Source organism: Neolamprologus multifasciatus, chromosome 11 (genome assembly GCF_963576455.1).
Source record: "Neolamprologus multifasciatus chromosome 11, fNeoMul1.2, whole genome shotgun sequence".
NCBI lineage: Eukaryota > Metazoa > Chordata > Actinopteri > Cichliformes > Cichlidae > Neolamprologus > Neolamprologus multifasciatus.
Window position 1 is genome coordinate 27,230,066 of NC_140449.1, and position 13,078 is coordinate 27,243,143.

The following is a 13,078-nucleotide window of genomic DNA, read 5'->3' on the forward strand; positions in this document are numbered from 1 at the left end:
AGGTGTGAGTCTAAAGCAGTTATACAATTTATTAAAAATATTCTTCAACAATTAAACATAATTTATGTTTCTGATTTCTGAAAAATTCTACTAAAGACCGTGAATTCATGTCTTAATAGTCTCATAAACTTTTTAATTTTCTTTGGATTAATTTTTCTACAAACGTCAAAAATATGACAATTCATCTAAATATCTGTGAATCAAAGAACTACAGAAAATCACATCATATTTTCCTAAAACCTTGATATTTGTATCATAGTGAAAATGTGATAACTTACATGATTTCATGATGTTTGTCGAGCAGTCAGTTCTTTGGATGTGAGGTTTTTACAGAAGTGTTCAAAAAAGATGTAAAATGAGGAACTTACACAAAAGACACAGTGAGTGTGAACATGACTAGAAGTAACTGCCACCTTTTCTTTCCACAATCTCTGCAACATAGAAACTGCTGTAAACATTTGCAATCACTCCACATTACAGTTTTTCTCCATTGGTTTGGCTCATTTCTTGAAACAGAAATTACATTCTCAAAACTCTAAGATCATTTGGCAAAACACTCTTACAGTTTAGCACAACACTATAGCTCACCTGCAAAAGCTCATATCTCATCCAAAACTGTTCACTCAGGCTTCAATCTAAATCCCTTTCTCATTTAAACAGTCAGTGTCTCCAAAATTGCAAAGATCTTTCTCAATAGCTTTGGCTCATTTCTCGACACAGATCGGACATTCTCATCATTCTTGTTGCTTTTGTCAAAATAAACCTGGATGGTTGATCACAACAACATGGTCCACCTGCAAAAGCTCATATCTCCCCTAAAACAGTTCACTCATGTGTCAAAACTACATTTCTTTCTAATCTGAATAGTCAGTGCCCCCAAAATGCATCGTCCCTTTGGCATTGTGTGAGTACTGCCATACAAAATGTTTAGATGTTTTGTCACTATGGCAGAGGACCAACAATATGCAACAGAAAAGAGTAGCCTCCAAGGTTTGACATCACAGATTGCACTCACACTACCAAGGAAATGATAACCATTTTTTATTCACACGCAAAGAAAGTTTCATACATATGTAAAAAGAAAATGTACATTACAGTAGTAAGTTGTATAAACACAAAATCAAAATACAAGGACTTATTCAGTGGTCGCTGTACTCATTCTCCCGCTCTTGTCCTTGTCTTCACCCTCCTGATTATTTACACGCTGTTGTCCGTCTGGCCACAGATTCTCGTCCACATCACAGCGGATACTTTCTCTTGCGATGCAACGAGGGAAGAAACGGCGTGCATGCCGCAACCATCCCCTGCATTGAGCTCCTGTAATGTCGTCACACGCTGCGTCCATAGCATGGAGCAGGGATGGCTGATCCTGAGCATGATGCTCATACACTCTCCACCTCCAAGCAGAGAAAAACTCCTCTATCGGATTGAGGAAAGGAGAGTACGGTGGTAGGAACCCCATGACCATCCTTGGATGCGTTGCAAACCAGCCCCTAATTAGTGGGCTATGGTGGAAATTGACATTGTCCCACACAATTACATAAATGGGTAGGTGAGGCCCTATGAGACCTCTCTCGTTTTCAGGGATAAAATCGGTATAAAGGCGATCCAAGAAGATGAGGAGCTTGTGTGTGTTGTATGGGCCAAGACTGGGGATGTGAGTGGCCACACCATTCTCAGAAATGGCAGAAATTGCCCCCTCGCTGACCTGGGACATCCACTGTGGCCCGGTGGCCAATAATATTACGGCCACGTCTTCGGCCCTTGGCCAGGTTGAAGCCAGCTTCATCCACGAACACCAGGATGTGAGGGGTCTCATGTCCTTCCAATGCCATTATTCTCTAAAATAGGGTAAAGAACATAAAATCAGGCATACAGAAGAGTCATATAGTTCAGTTAGACAATTACATGTTCTCCCCCACAGCTTCAATATACTACAGGCCACTACTCCAGTGGTTCTAAACTAGTGATAGGCCTATGAGGAAGTACTGCACTGATGACTTACTGAGATGTTACAGTAAAACCTACAGTATTAGATAGATTTGATTGGGAGACAACAAAATAAGGATTATAATGAGAATCATATCATACAGTAAACTGCAGTTTTCTGTTGAAATTGTTGAAGTCAGATGAAGCAAATACTGATTCTGAAATCAGGTAAATGAAGTATTGAGGTAAACCTCAGGTAAATGAGGTATTGAAACCAAATAAGTGAACTACTGCTTACTATGATTACAGGTAAGGTTATAATGAGAGACAACCAGTAACTGACTTACATTTACATACTGGTAGCGCAGCTCCTTCACTCTGTCAGAGTTCCTCTCAAATGGTACCCTGGAGATTTGTTTCATTGTCATCTGATGCTTCTTCAAAACCCGGTCTATTGTGGAGATGCTTATTGTGTTTATATTCTGGAATATATGATTGTCCTGAAGGATGGCATCACGGATCTGTCTCAATGTGATGGCATTATTTGCCTTCACCATGTTACAAATCTGTCTTTCCTGTTGTTCATTGAGCAGTTTTCCTCTGCCACCCACGCAAGGTTGTCGTCCAATCCTACACAAAGAACAGAATATAGTAAGTTACCAGTGTAATTGCATTATTGTTTTACTCACAGTAACTTTACCACAATCCTAATGCAACATTGTACAGTGACTGGAATACTACTCTAAACTGCATAAATTATGTAATTCCATAGTTGACAGTAATTTGTTCAATATATTTCTTGTCATATTTAGTATCAAAACATTCCACTAGTCCTCTCCACCTGCTAGTATAGACCTACCACTGTAGGCAGGTGCACACAAAATCTCTACAGTAAGTTATACATTTTTTGCCTCACGCACAGTGCCCTGTCCTATACAACATATAATTCCATCATAGATTACATAGAGTACCTGTTTCCCCTGCGAAAGGTTTGGATGATGGAGGAGACTGTAGAGCGAGGCACATTAGGCTGCACTTGACGACCTGTCTCTGCCATTGTGAGGCCATGGTTTATGACATGGTCTATAATTGTGGCCCGAATTTCATTCGGGACAGCACAGTGTCTTCGTGCTCCTCGGCCTCCTCTTCCCCCTATTCCTCCACCAGGCATTCTCAGTCCTTCTCTTCTTCTTCTTCTTCCTCCTCTTCCTTGAGGAAGAACTTCCCCTTGTCCGTTTGCTTGGCCTTGTCTATCCATGTTCAGAGATCGGACTGGCTCTAGTCAAGCTTTATATACCTGTGTTTGGCAGCACACAATCATGGAACACACCTGTGTGTGACACCTAGTTTCACCTGACTGTCAATGACGGTCATCAATTTATCAAATATTCAAAGAAATTCATATATGGTATTCATGGTATTATGTTCTTGACCAATTTTGACAATTGAACAGACGGTTGTGCATGCGAGTACTTATACAATGAAATCATGCTGACATGTTTTGGAGAGAATGATCATTAGACTGAGAATCAACTAATCAGTTTAGATCTATAAGATCTATTCATTTGGAAAATGTGCTACATGTGGGTTAACTGTATAACTGTAGGCTACTTGTACTTAATCATTTGCAAAGATGCACTGAGACAGTTGAGACATGTACTAAGGCATTTGCCATTTGATAAAATGAATGAGAAATACCATTCTGTTGTGAACATTTGCCAAGAGGTTTGGAGGTTTGTCCATGTTATTTTGAGAATGTAATTTCTGTTTCAAGAAATGAGCCAAACCAATGGAGAAAAACTGTAATAAACGACTCGTGCTGAAATGATTCGTAGAGTAGCCAGAAATACGTCGACTGCTCTCGCCGGAGATTTGCTCGTCTTATACTGTCAGTTATTAATTTTACTGCTTTATCATATGTTAACCAGGTAGCGGTCATGTTATTTAAAGGTTTATTTGTATAACAGCTCTAAGTGTACATCTGGCGCTAAATCCGGCGTCTTCTCCCACTGTCAGTTTATATGTTTAGAGCCTGGAAATTATTGAAACAATGATGAGAGGATGACAGAGCTCATAAAAGCGTTTATTCCACTCTGTTGATCTCCTTTACAGGACAAAAAGAGTGTTTCACTTGTGGCATCATTTAATTCCTCAAAACTTCAGCAGCTTTCTGTTCTGACTCTGAAGTTTTCTTGCAGTAGTATCAGATTCATGTCCTCTGTTTAGAGGGAGCATCCTCAAATTAGGACTCAGCCTTCAAGGGCCCAGAGGTGGACATAGGGATTGAGGAGAATGCCTTGGAATTCCCTGTGTTCTAGCTCCAGTCCATCAGATGATTCAGCCTACAGGTAGTACTCACATGTGAGGCATGAGGTTTTCCTGTCTGCCTCACCTCACATCCCTGATGTCCAGGCTCCTGCTCCTCAACACCATCCCACACTGACAAAAGCTGAATTCAATTTATTTCTCCAGCTCCATTTTATGCAGTCCTTCATGTATCATTCTTTGGTGGTAACAACACAAGCTGACACTAGGAGGCAGAGTGTTCATATAGTATCACCAAACAGGACACAACAGAACAGGATTTTTCTGGTTGATCAATCTGTTACAGAAGGTTATTCACATAAAACCTTTTTTTTAATATAATTCTCTGATATACATACAAAATAATTAAATGTCTTTGTCATTCACACTTTCACAAAAACAGTCACACACCAACAGCTGCAAATATAGTATCATCCAAAATGCCAACCTGCCTTTGGCCTCTTTCCACTTGCACCTACTTGGCTTGACTAGAGTCTTTTCAGTTATTAAAGTTTTCCATTAGGTAGTATCTGGTATCAGGTCCTTTTTTATTGCCTATTCAGATGGGGAGTGAAAATAATCAAGAAAATGTGACATCAATAGCTTACATGCCACTGATCAGCAAGGGAGTGATGTCAATGGATGAGCTCCTTGGCAAGTGTTAACGTTGCCATTTTTTTAACCCTTTAGCGTTCCGGTCAACCAATTGGTAGAGCACATTTTCAGGCCCTATATCTAACTGAGGCTTTCACTGAAATTGACCTACCTTGTTCAGTCTTTTCTACCAATTAGTTTACATCTGTAATGCCAAAAAAATCCACCAGAAGGCACTGTGTCAGAAACAAAAACAACATATTTTGAGTGTTTTTGATAAAACTTAGGTAGGATGATATAATTTTTTGATGTATGATAGTGTTAGGGGACTTACTAAAAAGATGGATGTCACTTGACAGCATTAAAAAGGTGAAATTAAAAGTTGAATAATTTTTTTAAAAAGTGGTCAACCAAACAGTTGATTTGTCCCTTTATGGTGCTAATGCTAACATAACCTAAATGTTATTAAAATTGATTATTTGCCATAAAATCAGACCACTAGATCCATTTTGTTTATCCATTGCTATTGATAAATCACATTAAGTGTTAGCACAGCAAGAATATGCTAAAATAATTTCCTCAGTAAGTCATTTTTGTAACTTTCTGAGTTAATATTAGTAAATATTGTAAAAATCAAGAATAACATGTGGAAATCACAAATATCACAACTGATTACCTTTTAACCAAATTACAGTAGCTGGTAAATTAATATTACTAAGTTTTCAAAATTATAATTTCATGTTGAACAAGTACTATATGGACGCTAAATAATTATATGGCTAAAAATCACATGGTCCTGTGGCATGATACTCACGTGGGCGATCGTGGCTCAAGAGTTGGGAGATTGCCTTGTAATTCGAAGGTTGCCGGTTCGAGCCCCGACTTGGACAGTTTTGGTTGTTGTCTCCTTGGGCACTTCACCCGTTGCCTACTGGTGGTGGTCAGAGGGCCCGGTGGCGCCAGTGTCCGGCAGCCTCGCCTCTTTCAGTGCGCCCCAGGGTGGCTGTGGTTACAATGTAGCTTGCCATCTCCTGTGTGTGAATGGGTGGATGACTGGATGTGTAAAGTGCTTTGGGGTCCTTAGGGACTAAGTAAAGTGCTATACAAATACGGGTCATTTACCATTTCATGATACCACCCACCTTCAACACACAGTGTGTTTGAGGTCATGGTTTCATATGAAGCCACAAGGGCTGGCACTCTCCACCAGTATATTGCCAACAAACCAGATGAGTGGGACTTTAAATTGTTCTGCCAAGCAAGTTCATCTGGCATCATCCACGACTACTGTATCAAGGGGGGGTCTACATTCTTCAATGCTCCCCTGAGTGAAAAGGAACAGAAGCTACCTCTAAGGGGCCAACGTTGTAAAAAACACTTTGCAAACCCATAAAAGAACCTCAGTTCTTCACAAGTTTCAGCTTGGTCCAGAACTTGCACACCTCCTTGGGTTTCAGGTGCATTGGTACTGTATGACCAAACTGCACTGGTGGAGCTCCCCTGATGGCAAACAAAGACCTGATGAAGAAGGGCCAAGGAGCCTGTTATTACAGGTCTGATGAAGGTCGAATTGCAATGAAATGGTTTGACAAGAAATGTGTCAACCTCCTAAACAATGCCTGTGGGTTCATCGGTCAAACGGTGGAGCAAAGAGTCCAATGCAAAGATCACCATTCCATGCCCATCACTCATTCCTGTATATAATTAGCATGCGGGAGAAATTAAACTTTCTGATATGCTATTACACCTGTATAAGACAAGTTATAAGTTACAAGTTAAGGAGATGGCATATTCCACTTTTCTGATACATCCTTGACTTGGACCCTGTTCTACAAGAGGGACTGTGCCCTACTGGACCAGAAACCGATGGCTTTCAAAAGGGTTCCACCTGGCTGTGTTTGAACCAAGTTAACAGTTAAACAGTTAACTGATTTTGCACAGTAGCATTCAATCAGAAGTGGCCTGAATGTGAGTATTTTGTGCTGTAGCACATTTTTCACATTTGCAGATGAAAAAAGCTATGTATTTTGTTGTTTGATATAATACTTTCCTTTGATGGAATGAAAACAGCAATGTTCACTGGCATGCCCTGGATAGATTTTATTATTAATTTAATTATAATTTGGCCCTTTATTTGATTTTTTTAAACTGTATTATCTAATGTACTTGTATTTGCATGACATTTCATACTTTTACCATAAAGGGACATTTCAACCATTTGGTAGAGATCAATATTTTAAAAACTACAGGTTCTATTGAAAAAAAAATATTGATTGTGGTTATTACTCACCCAAATCAATAAGAAATGCCAACAAAAAAAACTTTCCATTGCTTTTTTCTTGGTGAGGACCTCAAAGGGTTAAGCCAATAGTTTCTTCAATTTGAGAGACTTCATATTTGAAAATATGAGACCTCATATGTTCAACCAGTGTCCGTACTTCAGGAAGCAGAGGGTAGGTTTTGGCAGAAAGGATCTTACTCCACACTGTGGAAGGAGAGTCAGTCTTACAGCTGTCAGGGGAGGAGGTGGAGGAGGGGCAGATATCAGAGCAGGAAGTTGAAATCTTAGTTGCAAAAGAGACAGTGTGACAGAAACTAGTGTCCATATTAAGAACTGTCTAATGCACTCTGACGATTTCAGGCATTACAATATCTAGAAGGGGAAATAAGAACTTTTTCAGTAGAATTCACACACAAACACACACCAGCTAAAAGTTTTATTTCCTCTTTTATTCTGTCGATATATATAATTAATAATACATCTACTAAACATACTACTATGCATGGTTACCCATGGAAAACATTTAACATGGTATAAAATAAAAACTGTTGAGCAGTTCAATTTATTCATCTGTTGTGGTAATATTGGTGATACAAGGTTCAGTTGTGCATGAATGGCATTCGGGTGACAGGATACCCTACTCTAAACATTTAGTGCAATAAACGTGGTTGAGGAGGAAATATTCAAGCAATCATGTGTGAGAAACATAAATACTGATAACAGGGCAAATTTACAGGAAACTAATATGTGGCTGGTCTCACAAGGCATCTTAACTATTCAAGGTTTTTCTCTTAAACATAGAAAAGAGCAGCCGTGTAGATCATATATGTCTCTATTTCTTAAACAGTGCTGTTAAAAGCTTATGTAACCTACTGATAAACATGTCCCTGCTCCCGATTCTTCACGTTGGATGCAGAATAAACATATGATCAAAAATAAAAACAAAGAGAAACACTATAACCTTTGACATTATCAGCAAACAGGATTATAGTCAGTATCAAAGCTTTAGGAAGAATTTTCTACAGGTGTTGCGCAATCCCACCAAATTGAGCAACTCCAGCACCCTTTAAAAAACTGATATATAAGCGCTCAGTTGCTATTAAATGCATTTCAGTAAAGACAAGTATGACTGATAATTATTTGTCAAAAACACAAAATAAAACAAAATTAGATAGCTCCTGAAGGATCAGTGAAGGTCACTTTGGAGCTTTGTTAATGACGTCATACTCTGAAGCGCTGACATTTCTACGATTCAGTGACATGTAAGTTCTGTCCTCTTCTTGTGGCTTCACATTCTTTTGTACTTTGCTACAAGAATACAAAACAAGTATTGAAAAATATATTATGGAAACATCTGCAGGACTTTTAGTTTTAATCAACAACCAGTTTACTAAAGGAACCAACATACCAAAGGAAAGCTGCACAGATCACGCTGACACTGAAAAACACACCAGCAAGGACCCAAGGAAGGACTCCACTGTAAAATCCACACTGTGTTTCACAACCTGCCATGAATAGTGATACGATGTACATGTTAAACCTGCTCAAGTTATGCTTAAACTTTTAAATATTTAATTGTGTGATACATACACTGAACATCAAGGTGAGTCAGGTTAGAACGTTCAACTCCAATCTCATTTTCAGCCTTGCAGAAAAATCTTTGTTTGTCTCTGGAGACTTTAATGTTTAAGCAGGTCCCTGTCCAAATAAAATTCTCCTTGTCTCCATCAGCTCTGTACCACATGTACTTCCTCACTGCTGGGTTGGCATTACTGCTGCAGGTCAGAGACACGTTGCTGTTCTCTGGTACTGGACCAGAGGGACTGACTGAAACTGTGATGTTTTTCGGTGAATCTGAAAAAATGAGCACAGAAACATGCAGACTGAAATGTTGAGGCAGTTATATTTACAGATTAAGTGTGAATGTCTGTAATACAGTAGTGCCCTAAAAGATATTTTTAAAGACAATATTAAATACTCTTGAGTGCCTAACACAATATTGTACCTCCAAGTATGAGTAGAGAGCAAACCACACCGATATAAAGTTTTCAAACTGAAGAGTAAAAACGCATGTTATTTTTCTTAGCTTGTATCTTTCTAAAGACTCTGTTCATGTCCAATAAAATAACTTTTTCTTCTGTCTTTATCTTTTTTTTTTCTGATTTATTGACGTAAGTTCTAGAGTCATTTGATAAAAGTTTGAATTTCTAGTTCTTCTTACTATGTTCCTAATATAGTGCCTGTCAGAAATCCCTAATTTTAATAACCAATGCTGAAATTAAATACTTGTAATGTGATTAATGTCAGTCTTTATTTAACTCCACCCCAAAGATCAGTTACTGCTTATAGTTTCATTACAATAATTCATGTATTGTACATCCTTCAATCCTATTAATGGAATTATAGTTGTGATATGTAAAGAGTAAATATGGAAAATGAATACATATATTGAACATCTATTTGTAGGTTGCTTGATTGTTCACATCCAAGTGCATTTGTAGCCTTGCAGAAAAATGTACTTTTGATTGTTGAAACAGTAACATTAAAAGAGCTTCCAGTCGCAATAAAAGTCTCCTGGTCTCCATCAGCTCTGTACCAGGTGTAGTTTTCTATTGCTGGGTGGGCATTACTGCTGCAGGTCAGAGTCACTTTTTGGTTTTCTAATATTGGAGCAGAAGGACTGACAGAAATTTGCACATCTTTGGGTGAATCTAAAAATGAGTATTATGATAATGTGTTAAATGTAATATTATGTAAATCAAACATCTAAGGTCATTTTGCACTTTAGCTGAACTATTAATAGAACTTCTTATTACAGACCACAAAGCCAAATGTCAAAAGTAAAACTTTTCTGCAATTCTACTTTCTTGTTCGAGCTTTAGAGTGAATCTGAGAGCTCCGACAAGCTCATGTGTTAAATTAGAAACACTATAATGTTATAATACGATGTAAACGAAAAACTGCTGTTTTAAATAAAAACGACTGTCCAACATGACTCACTAAATGTCGTTTTGTGTTGCCAGTTTGAAGACATCCTAAAGTAAAATACAAAGCTAAAAAAAGAAAGATGTAAATCATTAACACGATCACACATCAGTAAAAATAGTTTGAAGAGTAAAGTCTGCATGTATGAATTGAAAGTATGAAATTAAATTCAAACTTTAAAAGTCTTCATTATATTTTATAAAACCCAAAGACATTGTTATGGCATACTCATAAAATAACTGTAATTGACTGACCATTTTATGTCTAATTTAAACCAAGTCAAGAAAGTATATTATTGCGATTTCAGTTTAGAAGAGAAAAAATAAACTCACATGAAATATCAGGAGTTAAACTTGTTTCAGCAGTGACATAAGGGCTACCATCTTGTTTCTGGTAGACAGCAGTGCAGGAGATTTTATTTCCATGATGGAGGTGAGAAGCAGTGAAACTCATAACAGAGGTCTTGACTTTAGTTTTGTCCTGATTCTCCTGCAGTGTCTCCTGACTCTGACCCAGGTTAGGGCTCCATGTCAGAGCTGGAGGATGAGACCAACACAGAACTGGAGCAGAGCACGTCAGACTCACTGAGGCTCCCTCCTTCACCTCCAGTGTGGATGGAGTCAGAGTCAGTGAGGGAGGAGCAGCTGGTGGGAAGACATTCTGGTCAGTCAATGAGCAGCAGTTTCAGTTTTTATATGCTGAGTAAAATCCAGTGAATTCAGAGCAAGCTCAAAGCAGTTCCACAAGTGTAATTTGTTCATGAATTGTCACTAAATGGATAAAACAAATATCTTACCTATGAGTGAAATATCTACACCAGTTTGTAAAAAACTGTATTTCAGTACATTATTACACTCCAGTCTGAAATAGTATTTAGCACTTTGAAGATAACTTGCATTATTGAAAGTTGTGGTGCAGTCTTTCTTTGTTAAGTCTCCTGTCATCTCTTTAGTTGGCTTTAGTTTTCCATTTTCACAGTTAAATGAAAGTGAATCACTCCAACATGCTTTACATGAATCATCTAAGTTCTTTTCATGTGTGTTCTCTACATCAAAGGAGCAGGGGATGGTCACACAGGATCCTCTCAAAACATTTATCTTCTGTGGCATTTTAATGTTGAATGTTCTGCACAGCGCACCTGAAACACAACACAATAATAAAAAACAACAATATCAACAAAAACTCAAACAGTTTTATTTCTTCCTTCATATTTATCGCGTTACAATGACTCAGTATTGAATTCAGATACTAATACAAAACACTTTTATATGGTAAATGGCCTGTATTTGTATAGAGCTTTTACTAGTCCCCCCTAGGGACCCCAAGGCGCTTTACACACCCAGTCATCCACCGATTCACACACACATACTGGTGGAGGCAAGCTACAGTTGTAGCCACAGCTGCCCTGGGGCAGACTGACAGAAGCGAGGCTGTCATATCGCGCCATTGGCCCTACTGGCCAACACCAGTAGGCGGTAGGTGAAGTGTCTTGCCCAAGGACACAATGGCCGAGACTGTCCAAGCCCGGGCTTGAACCGGCAACCTTCCGATTACAAGGCAAACTCCCAACTCTTGAGCCACGATCGCCCCATTTTACTGTTAAATATCGCATCAATAAAAAGCCTTGGTAGTTTACTGCACATTCACCTTGAATAGTGATGTCAGATAATTTAAGTAAATGATTTAAATTAACAATAGTGTATTATTATTATCAACTTTAATCATCTTACACAAAGTAGATTTTGAGTTTCTTTCACTCACCCTGCAGCAGCAAACTAACGAGAAGAAAAGTCAGAGTTCCAGCCATCTTTGTTGCAAGAGAGTGAAGTTTAAGGGAATCTGAAGTTTACACAGAAAACACTTTACATGATTATTTGTTAACCAAGGAAAAGCTGTTAAGATGTCATGTAAGGTCCAAATTGCTACTGCTAGTTATTGTCACTTTGAAAAATATAGATACATAAATGTTCAGCCTTATACAGAGTATATACATACAGTGTTGATTTCACAAAGTTTAATCATTAAATGATGAAAGAGAAGAAAGAGGAAGGTGTGAGTCTAAAGCAGTTATACAATTTATTAAAAATATTCTTCAACAATTAAACATAATTTATGTTTCTGATTTCTGAAAAATTCTACTAAAGACCGTGAATTCATGTCTTGAAAGTCTCATAAACTTTTTAATTTTCTTTTGATTCATTTTTCTCTAAACATCAAAAATATGACAATTCATCTAAATATCTGTGAATCAAAGAACTGCAGAAAATCACATGATATTTTCCTAAAACCTTGATATTTGTATCATAGTGAAAATGTGACAACTTACATGATTTCATGATGTTTGTCAAGCAGTCAGTTCTTTGGATGTGAGGATTTTAAAGAAGTGTTCAAAAAAGATGTAAAATGAGGAACTAACACAAAAGACACAGTGAGTGTGAAAATGACCAGAAGTAACTGTCACCTTTTTTTCTTTCCACGATCTCTGCAACATAGAAACTGCTGTAAACATTTGCAATCACTCCACATTAATAACTTGCATTTGGGTTTGGGTTTGTTTGTTTTTTTGCAAAAATTGACTAAACGATTGAAGTGACCAAAGTGATGACTTCTTCTTTAAATAAGAGAAAAGTTAAAACAAACTATTTCAGCAAATAAATATTCTCTTATATATCTATTAATGTTGACAAAAATTGAACTCATTTATCACTCTGGCGACATTTACACCGTCCTTCATGGATTTGGTGTAATAACACAAATTGACGCTAGGAGGCAGTGTTTTCCTCTCTGAGTACTGACTCATTCATTGTCCTTTGGTTTTTCAAATTTTTAATAACAGTAAAAACACTTAAAAATAATATTTCAGACTCACAGTCGGCACACTTTGCAGCTGTTGTGTTTCTATTCTGTGACTTTGTGAATTTATTGTTTCATACCTTCAGCTAACATACCTGCGGAGGACTTGGAGTCCTACACAGTCAGCTATTA

General features: G+C 37.8%; 2 protein-coding genes across 2 annotated transcripts in view; both read right to left on the bottom strand.

The window, feature by feature from the left end:
• Positions 1-5,077, bottom strand: part of LOC146508670 (B-cell receptor CD22-like) — a 29,704-nt gene extending 24,627 nt beyond the window's left edge. The window contains exons 1-2 of the mRNA XM_085178543.1: positions 2,277-5,077; positions 279-1,841 (exon numbers count right to left, since the gene is read on the bottom strand). Of these exons, the coding sequence (XP_085034669.1) occupies positions 279-288 (10 nt within the window). The 5' untranslated portion in view covers positions 289-1,841; positions 2,277-5,077. The remainder of the gene's footprint in view (positions 1-278; positions 1,842-2,276) is intronic.
• Positions 5,078-7,331: 2,254 nt separating this feature from the next.
• LOC146508671 (sialic acid-binding Ig-like lectin 7) lies at positions 7,332-12,793 on the bottom strand. The gene is made up of 5 exons (XM_085178570.1): positions 11,855-12,793; positions 10,890-11,231; positions 10,426-10,737; positions 8,517-8,962; positions 7,332-8,416 (listed from the first exon to the last, which is right to left on the bottom strand). The coding sequence occupies exons 1-4, from the start codon at positions 11,898-11,900 to the stop codon at positions 8,664-8,666; spliced, it is 999 nt and encodes a 332-aa protein (XP_085034696.1). The 5' UTR covers positions 11,901-12,793; the 3' UTR covers positions 7,332-8,416; positions 8,517-8,663.
• Between the last annotated feature and the right edge of the window lie 285 nt (positions 12,794-13,078).

Excerpts from the sequence above, each read along its gene's own strand:
- LOC146508671 (XM_085178570.1), bottom strand. The coding sequence starts at position 11,900 with ATGGCTGGAACTCTGACTTTTCTTCTCGTTAGTTTGCTGCTGCAGG. Across the intron at positions 11,232-11,854 it reads CGTTAGTTTGCTGCTGCAGG|GTGCGCTGTGCAGAACATTC; the intron begins GTGAGTGAAAGA and ends GTTGTGTTTCAG. Across the intron at positions 10,738-10,889 it reads TGTAGATATTTCACTCATAG|CTGCTCCTCCCTCACTGACT; the intron begins GTAAGATATTTG and ends TCTTCCCACCAG.